At 37.2% G+C, this 23625-nt stretch overlaps 1 protein-coding gene across 1 annotated transcript in view; it reads right to left on the reverse strand.

Moving 5' to 3' along the window:
* Positions 1-1730: 1730 nt before the first annotated feature.
* Smp_162930 (beige/beach protein-related) overlaps positions 1731-23625 on the reverse strand; it is a gene marked incomplete at both ends in the record, with an annotated part of 105860 nt that continues 83965 nt past the window's right edge. Inside the window, 7 exons of the mRNA XM_018790235.1 lie at positions 1731-2000; positions 3930-4189; positions 6781-7146; positions 9470-10310; positions 12009-12303; positions 15429-15556; positions 19172-19331. Coding sequence (XP_018655598.1) covers positions 1731-2000; positions 3930-4189; positions 6781-7146; positions 9470-10310; positions 12009-12303; positions 15429-15556; positions 19172-19331 — 2320 coding nt within the window. The remainder of the gene's footprint in view (positions 2001-3929; positions 4190-6780; positions 7147-9469; positions 10311-12008; positions 12304-15428; positions 15557-19171; positions 19332-23625) is intronic.

A 23625-nucleotide genomic window follows, 5' to 3' on the forward strand; every position in this document is an offset into this window, starting at 1 on the left:
GGGAAGATTCAAACAAGCAATACTAAATGAGTTTAAACTTCACCACATCGCACAAGCAAGCGGCTATCAGGACTCAGTGGCCGAGTGGAAAAGGCGATGGCATTTGAAGCGAGGGTACTGGGTACGAGTTACTCCCAGAGTGAATATCAACTCAGATGCAGGTACATCCAGTTGACGAGTCCCAAATAGGACGAAATGCGCGTCCCGGATTCCATTGCTAGCCACTATCTATCTCTGCTTACCATGCTTGGGAACTGTATATAGTTCGAGTCACAGTATAGACACCAATCAATTGGAGTTCTAGTAAATGGATAGTGAGACAACTTTTGATTTGTATCACACGACATCTTAAATTATTGATTCCATGTTTTTTTATCTTTCAAATTTCAATTACAAAGTTTGTATCATCGAGTAATAGAATTCAGTCCAATAGTCAGTGACTTCATAAGTGGATGCCACAGTATCATTAAATGACAGTTTGGAATATATTTCCGATCTACCTGTTCCTATACACAGTGTATCGAGATTGGAAGTGTTTGTATATGCTAAATACAAGATGAAATCATCTGAACACATGAAGGTCCGTAGCTCCATTAACCGCTTCACTATCATAACTTATTACCTTGTATTTAATCTTAGCCACTAATCATTCGATAATTCCATAATATACAAGTGTTATACTTCAAAAGTGTTTGGGGAAAAATAAGATTGACAATCAAGCGCAAGTCTATCTACGATGGGGTATGTTTCACATTCGCCAAGTGGTGTATAATATCACTACAATGTATTAAAGTACACATTCAGCTGAGAGATAACGTAGAATATGAATTTATTTTTCTGGATCATTTCATGACGTTGGAGACTACTAGGATCTATTTTTTTAAAAGAAAGTTTTGATCACCAAGACGGTTGGACAGAATCTTGTCACTTCATATAACAATAATAAAGTCTACCCTAGCTGTGAGGACGGCCCCCGGGTGAACTCAAGGAAACTCTAAGAAGCTCAAAAAGAACCGAAGATATTCAATCCAATCATCTTTCGGAAGAGCAATCCAGAATCTCAACGTGTAGCCTCCTTATTGAACAACTGCCAAAAACTACTACATACGGTTAAGATCATGAGTCAATTGAAGCTAGACCACCGTGGAAAACCTGGAAGCACTGGACTGCCGTTTCGTCCTACTGTAGGACTCCTCAGTAGTGCGCATCCACGATCCCGCCTCGCGGGATTCGAACCCAGGACCTATCAGTCTCGCGCCAGAGCACTTAACCGATAGACCACTGAGCCGGCCGGCATCCAACGGTGTTAATGTCTAACCTCAACCAATCCACGAAATTGCGCGTCGAACTTACATTGTACTAAGGTTGATACCTGTCTCTACCTGACATGGATAAGCTCCACTGGCTACGACTTCTCACTAGAACTCCAGAAAATCTCTACAAAACCCCTTTGTGACTACTATATACGGTTTGGATGACTGTAATGATGATGACAGTTTTATACCCTCTCACTCGTCTTCTGTCTTTGAACTTGAGATTTGAAAGGTTCTAGCGTTTGAGTGCCCCAAATAGTACGCAAAAGACTTTAATTTTTAGATATAATACTAACAAAGAGTAAACAAGATGAAACAATAGAAGGTGTGTATTTACCAACAATCAATAAACAAAAAGGGTTTTATAAAAAAATCTTTGGATCATTATAAAATAGATACATATTTGTGTATTCATCACTATGTATCTAACCAATGTACAATAGAATGTTTATATAAATCATTATATGAATAAGATGAATAAGTTTCATTATTCAATGGATCTATATTTGTACATGTTTGTACAGATTTAGGACCAAAATGATATAAACAACCTGTTTCAACAGATATATAAAGTCCTTGACATAAGATTTCACCTAAATCTTTTGAATTTCTATGATAATTTACATGATTTAATAATGGTCCAAAACAAACTGATGTAATACGTGCATTTACATCATTATCTGGAAGCTATTAAAGGCAAAAAAACAAACAAAAGGAGAATTAATAATAACATTAGATTGTATATTTTTAACGGAGTTTGCCCCCAAATGCCCTGGTACGGTCGAGAGTGGGGAGAGCACTCTCTCCCTCTCCAAATGCTCTCACATGGCCACGCGAATATATAGCCTCTGCCACACAAGTCCTACTCACTGCCTTCTCGTGGCATCACTGTTGTTTACGAAATTGAGAGGACGAAAAGCGAATGTCCGACACTTTAACCGGGTTAGTGGACACGGCGCGTTCACCTAGAGGAGTTGGAAAACCCTGATTCCAAATCAATCGTGCACATGGGCTCCAGTATCCTGAAGGAACGAATGGCGTATGAATTAATCGTTGATCACCGGCTTCCATAGGACTGCATCTCCTCACGATGCTCCACTGCCTTGTGGATCAGACCTTTAGGTCAAAGGCTCTGGGTGTGGGCTCCTAAGAAAACCTGGGCAGTATCCCAGCCCTCATACAAATCAAATGAGATTTGTGTGACGCATATATATCTGGTGCTCCTTTGTACCAACATTTGTGTGTTTAAATAAATAAACAAATAGTTAATTATTCTTTAGAGTGTATAATACAATATGAACAATGTTATTATTTGAGAGTTGAGTTTTTGTCACAACCTAACCTTCAGCTGAAGAAATTTGAGCAGTGAATAGTTGTTTCATCATTAAGTGTATAGACGTTAGTAATGCATAAAACTAAACCTTCATTAAGTATGAAATATAGGATCTTTGAATTTCATGGCAAGTGTTCATTCTCAATTTCTGAATGATTCATCATACACTATAACGACTGTTCCACACTTATTTAATTACGCCTGTTACTCTCCGTGGAGGAGCATAGGCCGCACACCAGTATACTCTAACCAACCCTGTCCTGGGCAATCCTTTCCAGTTCTTTACAGTTAACATTCATCCTTTTCATATCTGCTTCTATTTCCCGGCGTAATGTGTACAGTGTTGTATTGGCTACATATGGATTACCATTAGGATCCTGTTTTAGTTCAGTCTTCTTTTTGATATTAATCAACATTGTTCTGTGTGAGTAATTGTTCAATAATACAGAAGCCCGGATTGGGTACACTTCGTAGATTGTAAATCAATAATTGTTCCTTATAGATGAGTTGAAATCAATGCTTTAACTTTTGAATCTCAAAGTACGGGTTGTTTTTATGGTCAATCACGGGACTTGTAATCGTCTCAGACTGATGTTATCAGCAAACGAAGTTAGTAGTTTTACTTTCGAGTATATGAGAGAATAGATAATTGTTGAGGGAGTTCCAAAAACTCCCTTATCAAAGTCCCCAAAGGCTCAGAAACGCCAGTCAACGTTTTATCCAATCCGCGTTGAATGGAAGCTTTTCAAAAAAAAACCCAGAAGGTACAGAACCATGTTTCACGGTTTTGATTGAACATTTACCTATACCACTAATATAATTGTTATGGTTTCAGAAATTTCCAGGATCCCAAGGTCATGTATAACTCTATAGATACTCCTGTTTTTTTTCTGTACAAGACCAGTTAAGAAGATACATTGAGCATATCAGTATCAAGACTTATCAATAATGTGAAGGTTGATCACTGAACAAGCTATAAATATACATGAGGAATTTTGGAAAAAAAAGGAATTATCAATTCTTTGCCATAGCGACTAGATGTTGCATCATCCAATGGAGGGGCTTATAACTTCATGACTAGGAGAAGAGTTACAACAGACCTACATAACGTCACACTGATTCCTCTTTGTAATTGATACACATGGAGGCAATCACGACTGGCTAATTTTTGATTGATATCATGATTGATCTAAGCTTGAGGGAGTATGTATAGTGTTCATTAATTAAAAAACGTTGAATCATAAAAATTCGAATGAATATAACTCATACATATAGAGACTTACCATATATGTTCGTACTGTATCCAATGTCCATGAATTCAACCATACTAATCGACCGCCTGGACCACCAACTAATAAACAATTCACACCTCGACCTTCAGATACAGTTGAAAATGCCATGGGAACCGAAGGATAACAATCATTATCATTATAGATTTGTAACAATGGTGAATCTATTAATGGATCATTGATTTCAGCTAGAAAATCTAAAATACGATTAGCTATCCAAACTCCAGAACAAGAATATACACCAAGCCAACAGACTAAAAATAAAATAAATAATGAACAGAAAAGACCAAAAGAAGGAACCAATGAATATTGCAACGATAAATGATAAATCAATGTATGGTGTTATCTGTTATCCAGTTCAATGACGGATTAATACTGTTAACATTTGATTGATATATTTTAGGGAATGAGAAAAGGAATTTTCCAAGTGAATAATGCTTGTGGGAAATATGTTCTAATAAACGGTTCATATTGTGGTGTAGGTTACTTATATTCATATAAGTAGTATATAATGATGAACGGGGTTTGAATCTATTTCAGTAGAAGATCGATAACGAAAGAACGGGAAAGGAATGCAATTGGTAGCCTGAGGTTGAATGGTTGAAAGTTAAATGATGTTAGTAAATTTAGTTCAATTGATCCAGTTGTCGGATAAATATTATTTTCGATCGTGTATGTGCACTACTGAGGAGTCCCATAACAGGACGAAACGGCCGTCCAGTGCTTTCAGGTTTTCCATAGTGGTTTAGCTTCAATTGACTCGTGATTTCAACTATGAAAATACTGAAATATCCAGAAAAACCCCTTCTGATGGATAAATATTAGTTTAACTTATAAATAGAAATTAACAGAGAAACGATTTGATGATTGTGTCATTATTAACCAGCTATTTTTTGTAGTGTGAGCCAACAAAAACAAAATTACACATATGACAAAAGGGAAAGAAATATGCTACAATTCAACTTGGATGACTTTTAAAGTTAGGGAAAATTTTGTCAAGATATGAAGATCATTTGAGAAAACATACTAAGTGAATAGCGCGATGGCGTTTGAAGCGAATGATACTGGGTTCGAGTCACAGAGTGAAAATCAACTCTGAGATGCAGGTATATCCAGCCGACGAGTCCCAAATAAGGCAAAACGCGCGTCCTGGATTCCACTGCTAGCCACTATCCATCTTTGCTTATAAAGGCTGTGATTTCAGGAAATATTGAGGCAGTCCGCATAGGATGCACATATGCTAAAGAGAGACTGATCAATCTCAGTCCAGTATAACAATGGGAAGATACAAGTCAAAACAACAACAAGTGAATACTAAACTTTAGTTCATTTTTATTGATTGTTTGAATTTTCCCATTGATTTTTAGGATTATAATTGGCTAGTCAATTTTTAGCATACGTAAATCTTATGTGGATTGGCGTCGATACTGCGGTTTATGTACAAATATCTTAAACCGAGTTGAATGGTGGATAGCAGTGGAATCCAGAACGTACGTTCCCTCCTACTTGGAAATTATCAATAGGAAGATTCAAGCAATCAATACAAATGACACAAAGTCATCCCCATCAAAGAAGCCAGTAGCGATTTAGACTCTGTGGGTAAGTGGATAACGTGTCGATGTTTGAAGCAAAAAGTATTGATTTACAGTTTCGGAGTGGACATCAACTCTAGGGTGCAAGTAAGTCCAGCTGATGAGTCTCAAATAAGACAAACCATACGTCCTGGATTCCACTGCTAACGACCATCCATCTCTACTTAAAATCTACCAAACTTTAGTGGAATTTAAATGATTGACCGATGTTATGTTTTCGAGATGTTTTTAATGCTGTATGAACACTAACTAGCTGTTAAATGCCATGACATATCTTCGCTTCAATCAATCCATGTAGACAATTGAGCACAAAAATTCTACCGGAAAAAGGTTGAAATCTTGAGTAGAAAAGATATTTAAAATACTAGAGTATTTTTCAGACACTTGGGGACTCAGGTCATTCAGCAATCAACAAACACACTGAAATCAATTCAATTTATCATCCAATCACTAAAACACATGGACAAAATAGGAGTGAGAATAATATGAAATGGAGGTAGACAATGATAGGTTAAATCTTAACACCAAACAATCAAGATCGAATTCGATAGGATAAGCTGTGAGTCATGTGCGAAAAAATTCGAACACTTTACTTCTACTTGAAGTTTGTGCTGATGGTGTTGATCAGAAGACCAAACCATCCGGAACGAAACCTCACTAAAATCTATCAAGTCGTAATGTAGCCGCTAGTCTAAGTCAGTAAATATTGAGCTCATTATGTCGAGATGTTAGATAATATACCGCCAACTCCCCTTAATACTTAACACAGAAGGTACACAGTAACCAAATAGCAAATAATTATCAGTTATCATAAACAAAATACTATGAAATCTAAAATAGCAGGATGTTTAGTAAAACAATCATTACGCGGAGAAATAGAGACAGACATGAGAAGAATGAACAAAAAACTGGATAGAACTAGAAAAGAACGCCAAGGACAGAGTGGGTTGGAGAAAGCTGGTCGGCGGCCTATGCTCCATTGGGAGTAACAGGCGTAAGTAAGTTAGTAAAACAATAAAAACAAAACAAGCAAATATTGAATGATTACTTACCATTACAATGAGGATGATTCCATTTGGCTATAACTAATTCACCGGATGTTAAATTGAAGCATATTCCATCAATACGTTTAAAACTATTCAATAATATTGAATCATCATTTTTATTTATAAAATCAGATGTTGAATTACTACTACTACTGCTGCTACTACTTAAAAGATTCTTCTTTTTCTTCATTTGTATATCATCATCACTTTTATTCATGGAATTCTCTACATTAAGATGATTCGAGGAAAATTGTCTATAAGGTTGTTTCAAATCATTATGGTTTTGGTAATCATGACCGGTCGTCGTCGTCGTAGTCATGATACTATGACTTCGACTGCTATTTGAACCTAATTCAGCTAATTCATTTTGTTGATCATGATGATCATTAATAATATTAGTATTAATTGTTTGAATTAATGTTAAACGATATCTATCCCATAAACATACATAACCATGATTATCACCACTAGCAATTAAACTGTTGTTACGATTAATGACTAAACTGGTTATTTCATGTCCAGCATGACCATATAATTGTTTCCAACCGGTAATTTCCCATAAACCAGCTGTTTCTTTATTATTCCCATTATAAATAGAATGATTAAGATTTGGAGAAGGATTCATAGTGGCAGTACTACTATTACTATTAATAGTAGTAGCAGTAGTAGTAGTAGTCGATTTTGAATGTTTCATGCTTGATTTTGTTGATCCTTTTCTTGATGATCGTTTATAAATATTTACTGTACAATTTTTTTGATTTTCATTGAATGATGATTTATCCTGATCATCCTGAAATGATGAAAAACAAAATGTCAGAAGGGGTTTTTATGGATATTATGGTAATTTTAATAGTTGAGATCATGAGACGATTGAAGCTAGACCACCTTGGAAAACCTAGAACCAGTGGACGGCCGTTTTGTACTATTGTGGGACTCCTCAGCAGTGCACATCCACGATCCCGCCTCGCGAGATTTTCATGTGAGATTATACATGAAATAAGATGAATGAAATACAGATTGAGATATCATTAAACAGAACTATTGAGAAAGTAAAAAGAACTAGACAATATTTAACATGGTAAGCAAAGGTGGATAGTGACTAGCAGTGGAATCCAGGACGAGCGTTTCGTCCTATTTGGGATTCGTCAGCTGGATGTACCTGCATCTCAGAGTTGATGTTCACTGTGGGACTCGAACCCAGTACCATTCTTTTCAAACGCCATCGAGTTATCCACCCGGCCAATGAGTCCTGATAGCCACTTGCTTGTGCAATGGGTTGAAGTTTAAATTCACTTAGTATTGTTTATTTGAATCTTCCCATTGATGTTTTTAGGATTGCAACTGGTCAGTCTCTAATTGGCATATGTGCATACTGTGCGTATTGCCTCGATATAGCCTTAATTCACAAGCATGGTAAATGATTCTTGGAGTTGATTTAATGATTTAAAGGATAAGTTAATTAACTTTTAACAAGTAAGATGTAGGATTAAAGTCCACTTTATCTATTTCGATTGAAGACAAGTGAGTAATGATGTTATACCAATCAGAATACAAACAATGTGGTTTAATGGATAGCTGGCTAACTGAAGTCAGTTCAAACGATCTTAGAAAATTAGATATTTCTAAAAATAACTACGTTTAATAACATTAATCTGTGAATTCATTGGTCGTCTATTGAGGTTATTTATATTGTTTGCTGATTTGGAGTGAACTAATAGTAAGGGGTATGAAAAATTTTAATAACTGTTTGATACAAGAATTAATTTTCAAATGCATTACGAAAGACTAATTACGATTCAACAATGAATATTCTAGACCATTAGATTGTGTAGCTATGTGATCCAAATGAGTCCTCTCCAGGCAGACATTGTATTTGGTGAAGATTTGTAGCTCAGGTGGATAATTTTGATGGAGTTTTGTTCTCTGAGCTGGATGGTTTGTTCGTGAAGCGTTCAGAAGAACGATGAAAGCTCCACGACATTTACATTGGTAACTTGGAAGCACTGGACATCCGATTCGTTTCAGTTCGGCAACCGACCTCCTAGCAGTGCGCACACATGATCCTGCACTCTGTACTTGAGTCCAGTACATTCAGTCTAACACGCGAACGTTTAACTTCTACACTATTTAGTTAACATCGAATGGTATTAATGTCCAACCTCAACCAATTCACGACATTGCGCAACTATCTTCCATTGTTTTTGGTGGGTAACCGCCTCACACCCGACACGGATTAGCTCCACTGGTAACGGCTTCTCAGTAGAATTATTTCATTGTTATATAAGATATACATATTCTCACTAGATTAGATTGTTGATACTGAGATACAATATTATTTCAACTGTAAATGAGTAACAGTATAGTATGTTGAACATTTTTCACCCCAAATTCTAATTGTCAACTAGTACAAAACTTGAAAGAGACTGAATGAAATGACTTAAAATCGTTTGTAATGGCTTCGGTGAATTAATTATTTGTTTCCTCTTCATTGTAAGCTTCTGAATTCTTCATAAGTTTTTTTTCCACTGATTTATACATTATTGTATCGTATTATTGGTACCTAATCTTTTACTATCACCACTTCGACTGTTATCTACCTCTACTATTCTTGAATTTGGCCAGATGATTTCATCTCTTTGTACTAATGATGTATGGCAACTTGAACCGATACGCATATGTACCAGGTTCTACGTTGTGACTGACTAACTGACTGACTAAACCTAAGATACTTACAGAGTTCACTGTCGACTACAATAAACTGCCTAATACCAAAATGAAACTTTGAAAGTTGATTTTATCCATAAAATATGAAAGGTAACAGTTGGATCATGATAACTTTTTAACTTTCCCTTTCTCTTTTGAGCACAAAAAAAGAAATGACTTTATATACAATGACTTACTTGTGATAACCAATTGTCAATATATGAGATATCGTATAAATTTGTAGGCAATTGTCTTACATAAATTGATCCAAAACAAGTACCAACAAATAATTGAATACCATGACTTGAACTAGGTGAAATAGTTAATGAAGTAATCAAAGATTTTCCAATATCTAATGGAACAGGATTTGAAGATGGTAATTGTAAGTGTATCTCGTCATGATGCTGATGATCATGACGATGTAGTACTGATGGAGAAGAATCAAAAGTTCTAAAAGGTTTATCATAAGGAGGATTAGAAGAAGCATTACAAGTACTATGTGATTCCTCGGGTAAACGTTTCATAAAAATATTCAAAGTTCTACTATCTAGTAGAGATGGTTTCAATTTGATTAAATATGGTACAGGATATGATGGATCTTGTAAATTACTAATGTCTGGTAATAATGACACCCATATACATGCATTTGATTCACAGTGAAGAATTTTCCAATACCATGAAAAATCAGTTTGGACAGTTGTTGTGAATGATGATAACGGTGATGATGAAATTTCTGTAGAATGAGATGGTGATGATGACAGGAAACATTTACCAATTTCATGATCAATGTTAAAATCGACCCAACCATTCCAAGAATGATATAATTTATCATTATTTATTGAAGAGATACTGTTAAGTTGATTCATATGACGAAGTAAATGAGTATCTTTCGTATTGAGTTCACACCATATAGAACCAGTTAAATGATTAAGAAATGGTATTTTCAACATTTCAGAATGTTCCGGTGAATTCTTTGTAGTTATCAATACTGATGACTTTGTATTGATTAACTGCTTTTTCCAGATTATTTCGAACTATACACATAACAAAAAAATAATAAGCATCATAATCAAAAAGGCATACAAATAGGGAAATTATTATTTTAATTAGATCAGGAATAGATCTAATCGAAACAACCATTGAAAACCTGAAAACAGTGGACGACCGTACAGATCCTCAAACACACAACCGGAAATCAAATCAATGACCTTCGGCTTTGCGCAAGGACGCTTAACTTACAGAGCACTGACTACGGTTACAATAATATACAGGTTTTGTTATGTCTGAAGCGTTTCGAATTCACTAGTAGCGAAAGGAACAAAGACTTGTAACCAGAGACCGATAAGCTAGCTATTCTGACGCGTCCCAGACCCAGCTAACTAGAGTAAAAAGTCCAAGTTGGAAGCGGGAAAAATATATTCCGTAGCAACCAGAAGCACAGAAATCATAAGGGGAAAAAATCAAACGTATATATGTAGCATAAAATTGTAGTATTACAAAATAGCACATTCCAAGAAACAATGGACCAATAGCGTTAAGATATTTTACAAGAGGGAAATTCGACTCGAAGGTGAAAAGAGCTCTTTTGGCGCGAAAACAAAGAAATTCAAACTTTCAAAATAAAATTAAATAATTAAGCCATTTGCCGAGTAAGTTCTGGGGATTTGACATCCCCAACAGGTTTAACTTTACGAGATCGAAGGTTTGGGGTTCAACCTCAGGTTGAAAGGTCGTAGAAAAACACTTCTGGAAAGTCCAAATTTAGGACGAAACGACCTAAAAGTACTTCCGGATTTCCAATGGTTGGTTAACTTAGATTGGTTCTTGGTATTAATGTAATTGAACAATCTCTACAACCCATCTAGTGGAAATACTATTCATGAGAACACTGTTACTCAGGGTTATACGTTTTGCCTTATGCGAGAGTGATTAGTTGAACAGTGATGCCATTTCAAAGTATAAGAATGTAAAATGATCTGAAAAATCAATATTTTGTTGATTTCTGAGTAAGAAAAACATATACACCCAATTTGAACTTCTACTTCATGTACTACGGAATAGATACACTAGCTGTATCTCTATAGAGTCCATATACAATAATTGTTTAGGTTCATACTTAGTACCCAAATATGTACGGTGACTTGATAGTTACAGAAATCAACAAATAGATTGCACGTTCAAGATCCGATCGGCTTGCGAGACATATTATTCGTAGTCATCAGTGATATATGTCTTACATTTCCAACATGGGATAAACTAATTAAACTCAATCAATCAACCAGTTTTTTTCGTTATAATTTGTGACATCTCAGAAGGCTGAGATAAAATCAACAAAAGAAATACTAAGGAATTCGGAATAACATTGGTGTCAATGACTGGATACATCTGTGACACTAACCACTTCATGTAAAGTCTTTTAATCATTAATCATGATTATTCTACATTCTCATAAATTTTGTTGCTCTGTAGTCTTTCAAATCAGATATTGTGTTAAATATTTTAATGACTAAGTAGCCTTTAGATCTTTTACGGTTAATGTCGGTCCGAAGCCCCGATAAAGGAGGAGGCTTGGGCGTAGGGTCAGTATCCCCATCCCGTAGAAGACAACCGTGCTATAAAAAAACGCTAACCAGCAAGTAAACTTAAGGAGTACGTACTGGTAGGAAATCACATTTACATATGATCAATTGGCGTGATACTTTATGAATTCAACCAATCAATTGTATACTTACAGAGTTCATCTGTGGACTACCTGCCCATTCACCCCACTTTAATCCAATCACAGTTTCTAATGGTGTGTTGTCCAGTTTAACTGATGAGTATTGCTTTTCAGTTACAGAAAATGTTGCATTTTGTAATGAATTCTTATCGTCATCATTGATATTATTAGAGTTAAATAATACAGGTGTAGAAGAACGTCTATCTCCAACATCCTCTTGAATCGTTATATTGGACATTGTATCAATAGATTTACTTTTAAATTTTGACGTCATATTCAGTTTGGCTTCATTAGAAATCGATAAGTTACTGAAAGAATACAAAACAAATGAAATGAGACTATAAGTAGGACATATAAATAGGCAAACTATCGAATTATTTATTTATTTATTTAAACACATAAATATTGGTACAAAGAGGCACCAGATATATATGCGCCTCACAAATCTCATTTGATTTGTGTGAGTACTGTGATACTACCCGGGTGCCCAGACTGAAGCAGATGATTTTCTTAGGGGACCACACCCGGAGCCTTTGACCTAAAGGTCTGATCCACAATGCAGTGGAGCATCGTGAGGAGATGCAGTCCCATGGTAGTCGGTGACCAACAATAGGTTCATACGCCATTCGTTCCATCAGGATACTGGAGCCCATGTGTACGATTGATTTGGAATCAGGGTTTTCCAACTCCTCTAGGTGGACTCGCCGTGTTCAGCAACCCGGTTAAAGCGCCGGACATTTGCTTTTCGTCCTCTCAATTTCGTAAACAACAGTGATGCCACGAGAAGGCAGTGAGTAGGACTTGTGTGGCAGAGGCTATATATTCGCGTGGCATGAGAGAGCATTTCGAGAGGGAGAGCGGACTCTCTCCACTTTCGGCTGTACCAGGGCATTTGGGGGCAAGTAAGTGCGAACGCACTGCCTCCAGGGAGAATTGAAAAACTATCGAATAAAGTCGAATTACGTTTGTCAATTCGAAGAATACATTGTCCCGGGAGTCGAAGTAAGCCATCAAAAGAACTAATAGTATTTGATAAAAACTGGAAAAGCGAGACTAGAACACAATTGGTTCAAGAACATAGATTGATACCCTATGGCTTAACAGGGGTAAAATCTGTGAGTAGTAGCTAGTAGTATTTTTAATGAAACATCGGATGTAGTCAGGAAAAATTATATATCTGTCAACCATGAGGCTGAGTAAATTGTGCAATGGTTCGTTCCACATTGCTTTACAGTTTTGAAGTAAAAGATGTATATTTGTTGCAAATACTCAGTCAAAGATGTCTATGAAGACAATGGTCATAAACGGTAGAACCAATGAATGAGTGATCATGAAATTATACTAGGAAAAAAAAACGAAAAGTCAATAGATGAGGCTGTAGGCGGCCATAAACTTAGGTTGGTTAGTAAACATGTTACACTTGCCAAACCATCGCCTTATTACAACGGTCAATGCTGACTGGATTCATAATAGGTTGGAAAAACCTACGGATGGGCTAGTTAAGACAAAGCGCCAATTTAACTTCTGTTCTAAGTCATTGAGGTAGGTGAGGACTTCTTAGTTCAGAGGCAGGGAATACTCGTAATCAGTAGCTGGGAAAGTTCGCTGATCTGATGCGAAATCGATTGGCTATCGATTATTATAAAAGCAACTTGGTTTAATTTTGAAAATAATGAATTTACTTCAATGGTTAGTTGAAAATATACAACTAAACTCTATCCGTTACACAAATGTTAAATAAGCACTTCAATACGATTTGGTCAACAGGAGTTGTTGTCATCCAAACTTTCAGTTTCGAATTTTTGAAGTCCTTGATAATTAGGAAAATGATCTTTGGGAAAATCAGATGTCAACCATATTGTGTTAGGGTTGTTAAATCCCCAGAACTTACTTGATAAATGGCCTATTTTTGTAATTTTATTTTGAAAATTTGAATTTAGCTGTTTTCGAGCCAAAAGCGCTTTTTTCACCTTCGAGTCGTATTTCCCACTTGTAAAATATCTTAAACACTATTGGTCCATTGTTTCTTTGAGTGTGCTATTTTGTAATGCTGCCCAAGAACAATTTTATGCTGTATATATACGTTTGATTTTTTCCCCTTATGATTGATGTGCTTCTGGCTGCTTACGGAATATATTTTTCCCGCTTCCAACTTGGACTTTTTACTCTAGTTAGCTAGGTTTGGGACGCGTCAGAATAGCTAGCTTTCATCGGTTTCTGGTCACAAGTCTTTGTTCCTTTCGCTGACTAGTGAATTCGAAACGCTTCAGATATAACATATTGATTGTGTCATAATTTTACCCCTCAAAGCTACAGACTAACATCAAGTTCTTTAATCATGAGTTTATACTAGATGAAAACGATGGTAAGTTTTTATACAATTACTATGGAATTTTCTATTACTTAAAGAATGCTACGTAGATAGGAAATGTTTTCTTTATGTAAAACATCTACACCGCTACCAGCAGATCGTAATTTTATAAGAGCTATTTCCAGAATGCAACTAATAGTAAATTTGAAGAGGAATGGTAAAGTTGATAAACACTCTCTTTAACTCAAACACTGGATTAGAACAATGAAGAAACGTGGTCGGACGTTTTTAATCAGCCTAAGTTGCTTGCACACAAAGCTTTTGGGACGAAAATAAAATTATTAGGCAGATGTTTATTCAACAGATAATCGAAAAACACAGTTTAATCCAAAGTACAAAAATGACCTCTGATACCAAGAGGCCCAAAGATTGTTGACCTGTAATCAGCTTTAGAAAATTAGATGCGACTATAACAAATTGTGCTCAAAAATTTAAGTATATAGTGCTTCTAATCTCACGACTAGTATTCACTCCTTCAGGATTGGGAATCTGCCTGACTGACTAATCCTAACCAGCATGGAAAGTATATTCAGAGAGTGCTGATGATTTCTTTTTATTTTATTTTATTTAAACACATAAATATTGGTACAAGGAAGCACCAGATAAATATGCGCCTCACAAATCTCATTTGATTTGTGTGAGGGCTGTGAAACTGCCCAGGTGCCCAGACTGAAGCAGGTGGTTTTCTTAGGGGACCACACCCGGAGCCTTTGACCTGAAGGTCTAGTCCACAATGCAGTGGGGCATCGTGAGGAGATGCAGTCCCATGGTAGCTGGTGACCAACAGTTGGTTCATACACCATTCGTTCCTTCAGAATCCTGGAGCCCATGTGCACGATTGATTTGGAATCAGGGTTTTCCAAATCCCCTAGGTGGATCCTCCACATCCATGAACCCGGTTAAAGCGCCGGACATTCGCTTTGATGATGAAATGTTAGAGTAAGCACAACACAGTAGTTAGACAGATCTAGGTGATTATCATAGACACTCAATGTATATACCAATGAGCTAATACGTTTGATATATATATATATATATATATATATATATTTTAAAACTTACCGACAAGGATGAGGATGTTTGTGAAATAATTGTTTTGGTGTTTGACCATAATTATTAATCATAGCTTCAACAGCTTGTGCTAATACAGGATCATCTATTGTATCCACATCGATTGCGCCAAAATAAGTCTAGTAATTATGAATTTATTGTTATTGATTAAGAAAATAAAATAATATTTTTTGGAAAATTATGAATATACTACTAGAAAAAAAGTAGATAACAATGATTAACTTTCTAAGTCATCGGTAATGATAGATGATAGAGATTTTTAAATTCACTTAGTATTGCTTGTTTGAATCTTCCCATTGATGTTTAGGATTGCAACTGGTCAGTCTCTAATTGGCATATGTACATACTGTGCGTATTGCCTCGATATAGTGTCTCGATATATAGCCTCGATGTATATAGAAGTTCGACTCTAATGGGCTTTCTTAGTGTGGCTCTTCTGCGCGTCTAGTGAAGCGCAAGCAAATGTGTTCCCGTATCAAAGCATGATTTTTAGTTTAGAAAGATGATTTTCGTTAATTGGTGTTCTTTATTGTCATCAAGTCATTGACAATTGGACTGAGACATGTAGGTGGATGTAAAATAATCTTAATCAATCGTTGGGAAAGTTGGGTGTTATGATTCGTAATGGATCAGAATGTCGTAGATGCAGTCAGTCAGTCAGTCAGCTACAACTTAGGATCAGGCACATATATTCATCGGTTCAAGTTGCCATACCTCATTAGCACAACAAGATGAACACCGGATTCATAGAAGTAGTTAATTTAGTGGTGGAAGTATATAAAACAAAGATTGTATATAATGATATAGTACAGGAAGAAAGACAGATGTGAAGCAATTTTAATCTCAAGGTTTAAAGGAGGATAGTGTATACACTCAGTCAGTATTTGTCTTTTCCTTCAGATGTTGATTCTGAAAATTATCTTAAACTTTCCTATTCAATGAATTCCTTCTTATTTCTTGAATCATATTTTTTATATGTAATCTTTTCTCGTACTACTAATGCTCTTATTACTGTTACTGTGATGTATGCTACTTATATCGATAGACATAAGTAGTATGTAATAACAGTCGGAAGCGGTAAACCTGGCAGCAGAAGGCTAACAAGGTCAAGTTGAGCAGAATAAATGGAGAAAATGGAAAGGAATTACGAACTGGAAGAACCATACAGAATATGAAGGACAAACGATGGAAATTTGAAAATGAAGTATCAGTGTATGGTTCTCATATTTAACCAAGATATTCTGTAATTCAACTTTAAAAGTAAATTGGTGGTCTCTCACTTAAGTGTTAGTTCACTACACTACTAGCCTGAAATGTATCTTGGTAATTTCATCCCATTGTGACAATATGTTATTGCGACGTGAACCGATGTACATTCGCGTCAGGTTTTACCTTGCTTGAGACTGAGCTGAACCGTTTCATTTGCAAAGCATTTACTATCTTTTTAGAAAACAATATCGTTAGCAGTGGTACGAATTCCAAACAAAATTCTTTACTTTTTTTTATAGTAATATGAATTTTGAAATTTGTCAGAGCCTTCACCAAACAGGACTATGCCATTTGAGTATTTTAAGTTGATAAGTGGACCTCCTTGAAGGAGATCAGTTCCTGAAAATTCAGTCGACGAGAACGTTATTTCCAGCAGTAGGTCTATAATGAAGTTAAACAAAATGGAGATAGTGGACAACCTTGTCGGACACCACTTGAGGTTGTAAAATCAGATGACAGTTCACCATAAGCTCTCACACAACTGGTAGTGTTCGAGTAAAGAGCCTTCAAAAGGTTTATGTACTTCTCAGGTACACCTTTCAATGACAAACACTGCCACGGAGCCTCTCGGTCTACAGAGTCAAATGCTGCTTTTAAGTCAAGAAAAACTATCATTATCGGACGCCGATAAGCATGTCTGTGCTCTAAAACCTGACGAATAGTGAATATGTGGTCGATGCAGCCACGACCAGGTCTGAAGCCAGCCTGATTTTCTCGTGTTTGTAGTTCACGAGTCTTAGTTAGGCGCCCGATAATTATTGAGGCAAGTATATTAGATGCTATGTTAGTCAGACTAATCCCTCTATGGTAAGCAGAGATGGATAGTGGCTAGCAGTGGAATCCAGGACGCGCGTTTCGTCCTATTTGGGACTCGTCAGATGATGTGCCTGCATCTCAGAGTTGATGTTCACTCTGGGACTCGAACCCAGTACCTTTCGGTTCAAACGCCATCGCATCATCCACTCAGCCACCGAGTCCTGATAGCTGACGAGTCCCAAATAGGACGAAACGCGCGTCAAACTGGATTCCACTGCCAGCCACTATCCATCCAGCTTACCATGCTTGTGAATTAAGGCTATATCGAGGCAATACGCACAGTATGCACATATGCCAATTAGAGACTGACCAGTTGCAGTCCTAGCACATCGATGGGAAGATTCAAACAAACAATACTGAATGAATTTAATCCCTCTACGGTTATCACAGGATGATTTTGGCCCCTTCTTATATATTGGGACAATAAGTGATTGTGACCAGTCAGATAGGATTACGTCCAACTCCCAGATTTTAGCTAAAATATTAGCAAACTTAATCGTTAAAATTGGACTACCATATTTAAATACCTCTGGAGCCAATCCAACTAGACCAGCTGCTCTTCTTCGCTTCAGACTAGCTGTGACCTTTTGAACTTCAGCTAAAGTTGGGAGACCTACTTCAATGTTCCATTCAGACTGTTTTGGAACGGTGGGTAACTGTAAAGTAGCTGAAGGCCAGCTAAACTGTTTTCTAAAGTGTTTCACCCATCGTTCTAAGCGTCTGGGCTGAGAGCAGATAATGGTTCCATCTTTTTCCGAGATTGTTTCGCTTACAATTGACTTCTTAATTCCGGTTTCTTTTATTAGTCTAAAGAGATGTCTGGTGTTACCTACAGCCGCTGGCTTTTCCATCTCTTTTGCTTCCGTCCTGACGTTTCGATTGAAGAATCCTAGTTCAATTTTAATAAAAATGATCAAGGTATTACTTTAAAAGCATGAAACAACCATAGGTTTTAAAAGAACCGATTCAGTAGAGAAATTTTTTTCAACAAGATACAAACAATAAAGAATGCGTTTGCTCGACGCTGTCCATTGAAAAGCAATGTTTGAACATTTTCTCTCGAACGGGTGAAATACTATGAATCAAATATACCAAACAAACTACCGTTAAGAAACACACCAAAGTGTTGATTATCAGTAATAACGATGGAAGAAAAATAATAAGCCCTTTTATTAATGACTGATAGTCGATTAATTTGATATACCTAGTTTGGATTGTGGATTACATTGTTATTAAGCTGTTTACAGTTAAAGCAACGTGTATCACATAACCAATAGGAATAAAGGATCCCTATATTCAAGAAGGTCATTAGTATGCCAACAACAGTTAATCGCGTATCCGTTTGTGAATATCAATAATTAATAATAATAATAATAAAATAATAATTTCATAGTTGAAATCATGAGTCAAATGAAGCTAGACCACAATGGAAAACCTGGAAGCACTGGATCGCCGTTTCGTCCTATTATGGGACTCCTCAGCAGTTTGCATCCACGATCCCGCACTCGAGAGATTCGAACACAAGACCTACCAGTCTCGCGCCAGAGTACTTAACCGATTTCAACTATGAAAATACTGAAATCTCCACAAAAACCCTTGTGATAATAATAGTAATAATAATAATGAACAATGTAGTAAAAATATCTTACATATGGATGATATAGATTCAAGGAATCTTTAGCATTTTGTCCAGATTGCTTATAACCAAATGATAAATCAATCCAATGTGATAAATTCATTGATACATAATCACTTTCTAATGCAGCACGACAAATCAATATGAATAAACGTGGATCATTTTTACACCAACTTTAAATGAGAGGAAAACGATGTACAGTATGAGAAAATTATTTATTTAAACATATAAATATTGGTACAATGAAGCACCAGATATATATGCGCCGCACAAATGTCATTCGATTTGTGTGAGGACTGTGATACTGCCCAGGTGCCCAAAATGAAGCAGGTAGTTTTCTTAGAGGACCACACCCGGAAACTTTGACATAAAGGTCTGATCCATAAGGCAGTGGAGCATCGTAAAGAGATGCAGTCCTATGGTAGCCGGTGACCAACGATTGATTCATACGCCATTTGTTCCTTCAGGATACTAGAGCCCATATGTACCATTGTTTTGGAATCAAAGTTTTCCAACTCCCCTAGGTTGACTTTCCGTGTTCAGCAACCCGGTTAAAGCGCCGGATATTCGCTTTTCGTCCTCTCAATTTCGTAAACAACACCCCACTTCACCACGAGAAGGCGGTGAGTAGGCTTCCCTGTCAGAGGCTATATACGCGTGGCCATGTGAGAGCATTTGGAGAGGGAGAGCGGTCTCTCCCCACTCTCGGCCGTACCAGGGCATTCAATGAGTGAATGGGTAATAAGCAATAGAGAACCTAACAAGTATGTGTAACGGATTAAGTTGTTACGTCACATAAGGATAATACGATGGATTTATCAAGATAAATATCGAAATACTAGAAATAATATTAGTAGTAGTAGCAGTGGTAGTAAAAGTATGGTTGTTCATAAATAATATTGCTTAAAGAGAAAGAATCAGCAGAATAAAAGGGTATAAAATAAATTTGAAACCCAGGATGTAAGAGGAGATAAACAGTGAATGCGTCACCTAGCATTTGATCAAGACAATCTAAACCAGGTAGTCTGAATAAACCAAAATGGCTCATATTAACAGTAAGAAAACTTGTGGAACAGTGACACATCTTGGTTTGGGTGCTCTGAGCTTTATTCCAACATATGTTTACACTGGCTTACATCCGCTCTTGAGGTGGCTAATGGTTAGGCATACATAACGCGGTGAGACTATAATTTATGGACGGCCTTTGAGAGACGCTGAAATGATCTTGAGAATGTCCACCTAATAACTAGGACCAAATGAGTGTTAGAAACCTGTGTGAGGAATTAAAATTGTGAATTACAGCTGATGGTTCGAATTAGGAATTAGATTTGCAGTTTTCATCACGAACTGACATCAGTTATAATGCCAAATCTCTATTTAGCCAAATGGTTGAGTGAATTTCGCGCCAAAATCCTAGACCCGTTATCTTATACCTGATTCGTTCGTCCATAAATTATAGTCTAGCCCGAAACGCATATCCCGGCCACCTCAGTTGATGAAAACTCACTAATTCATCAACTGATTTGTATTATATATCAAGTACCCTGTGTCTAATGTCAACATCAATCACTTGGTAGCTCTAACATACACAAGAAGATATCTTTAGTCAGAAACCTATAGCTCACGGATCTCTGCTACTCTTAAAGGCCGTGTTTTATAACCGTACATCGATATAGAGCAATATTTCGTAGATAAAAGATAAATTAACAATCGTACACAGGGATATGAACTGCAGTTATTGAGTATATATGGTTTATACCAATACCAGGTACCTGGTCAAACACTGACAGAGGTACATCGAAGTTTCAACCTATAATCCTATAGGTGTCTGAATCAATCAGTCCAGGTTCAAAACGAGTTATTTAGTGACAAATGACAAAGTCAGTTCCCTTGATACTTATTAATCAAAAAGAAAAATTATATAAATAATAAGATCACATTAGTTGGGAAATTACTAACAGCCAAGGAGCACTATACAGTTGTTGCCTTTTAGTTAGAAACTCTTCAGAAGTAAGCCAATACAACCACGATCAGGTATCGAATCCAAGAATTCCTGGTCCAATAACTCATCTAATTCTTATTGTTAGGAATTAATTTTCATGATAAGTTCAATGATATGACACAAGTAACCATTTACTTACTGACAAACAAGTCTATTTTATCGCTTAATGTTTTCTACATTTATTTTCAAATGATCTTATACTACTGTAGATTCTTGAAATCACCGACACATAAGAATTAATTCTTTTTATCAGTTTCCAGACTTTATCAAATTATTGTCTCAGTCCTTCTATATATTGTTGAATTCCATCTCCAAATGACCTCATTGTTACTCCAATTGTTTCTGTTACAAATGTCTATAGCATCATATGATATTATATCTCAATGTTACACGTTCAGAAGAATACGGTTGTAAATAGGTGAAGAGAGAAATCATGAAATAGAATGATTTTCGGCTATTCTATTTAAAGTAGTTACTTTCAGTTTTATTCAAAATTCATAAAGGATACTTTAGTAAAATTTTCACTAATACAGTAATAACATTACAGACTGGGGGTATTGAGTGAGTTTTCATTGAATTTCTACAAGATTATTAGTTTCCAATGGAGCTGAATATCAGCAGTATTGTTTATTTATTTAAACACATGAATATTGGTACAAAGGGGCACTAGATACGTATGCGCAACACAAATCTCATTTGATTTGTGTGAGGACTGTGATACTGCACAAGTGCACAAACTGAAACAAGTGGTTTTCTTAGGGGGCCACACCCGGAGCCTTTGACCTAAAGGTCTGATCCACAAGGCAGTGGAGCATCGTAAGTTGATACAGTCCCATGGTAGCCGGTGACCAACGATTGGTTCATACGTCATTTGTTCCCTCAGGATACTGGAGCCCATGTGTACCATTAGTTTGGAATTAGGGTTTTCCAACTTCTGTAGGTGCACTCGCCGTGTCCACCAACCCGCTTAAAGCGCCCATCCCCGTCGCCAATTGTTATATCCGAAGCGTTACGAATTCACTAGTAGCGAACGGAACAAAGACTTGTGACCAGAGACCGATAAGCTAGCTATTCTGACGCGACCCAGACCCAGCTAACTAGAGTAGGAAGTCCAAGTTGGAAGCGGGGAAGTTATATTCCGTAGCAGCCAGAAGCACAGCAATCATAAAGGGAAAACGTCAAGCGTATTTATACAGCATAAAATCGTTCTTGGGCATCATTAATAAATAACACACACAAAGAAACAATGGACCAATAGCGTTTAAGATAGTTTACAAGTGGGAAATATGACGTGAAGGTAAAAGGAGCGCTTTTGGCTCGAAAACAGCTAAATTCAAATTTTCAAAATAAAATTACAAAATTAAGCCACTTATCAAGTAAGTCCTGGGGATTTGACATCCCCAACACCTCCCCTTTTTAGTAACGAACGTTCTTGGGGTCCACTTGCATTCTGACTGTCTGTCGCCGTTGGCGCAGTGACCATCTTCGGGACCGTAGATCGACCTTTTATGTTTCTTCTTGTGTAGGGGCGACTGGCAGATTGAACGTATCCAACAATATGTCCAGCGGGATCTTTCTTTCGGTCGTTGGGCGCGCTGGGGCTGAACGCTTGCGTAGTTGGTTTCGATGCCTCGTCCACCTATGTGCTCCCACCTCGACCTCGTACATGACTCTACCTACCCTTCTAACCACACGTGCTTCGATCCAAGGATCATGAGTTGCTCTGTAGTCTCGAGCGAATACTGTGCATCCAACGTTGTACATGGGTAGCTTCCGGGACGTGGTTTGTGCCAGTGGTGGTGTGGTTTTCGGTAGCATCAAGTTGTGGATAGTCCTCAACCTTCTTCCCATGAGGATCTCTGCGGGGGACTTCTGCTCCGGTAGTGTGTCGTTAGGGGTAGTTCTGTAGGCGAATAGAAAATTCTGCAGTGTTTCCACTGGCGTCCCCTCCCCTTTTGACTTAATCAGAGCCCTCTTGAACGTATCCACGAACCTTTCCGGTTGCCCATTCGATTGTGGGTGATAAGGTGGGGCGCGAAGATGCCTGATGGATAGGCGTTTGCAGAACTCTTGGAACTGTGTCGAGGTGAACTGCGAACCATTGTCGGATACAATAACTTCCGGTAATCCGTTCCGTGCGAACAACTCAGTCAAATGTTTCAGCGTCTGGGTGGTCGTTGGTGGCGTGACGGGTACAATCTCCGGTCATTTTGAGAAGGCGTCAACCACGACAAGATAATTGGTTCCGTTGACTGGACCGGCAAAGTCGACATGTATCCTAGACCAGGAATACTCAGGCTGTGGCCATGGAACCGGCGGCACCTTCGCATTGGACTCTGCTGCTTGCTGACACTGAACGCATTTGTTTACTAGATCCGTGATATGCTGGTCCATGTGGGGCCAGTAAGCATAGCTTCTGGCGATAAATTGCATACGCTTTATCCCGGGATGACCAATGTGAAATT

Source organism: Schistosoma mansoni, chromosome W (assembly GCF_000237925.1).
Source record: "Schistosoma mansoni strain Puerto Rico chromosome W, complete genome".
In the NCBI taxonomy this organism is placed as follows: domain Eukaryota; kingdom Metazoa; phylum Platyhelminthes; class Trematoda; order Strigeidida; family Schistosomatidae; genus Schistosoma; species Schistosoma mansoni.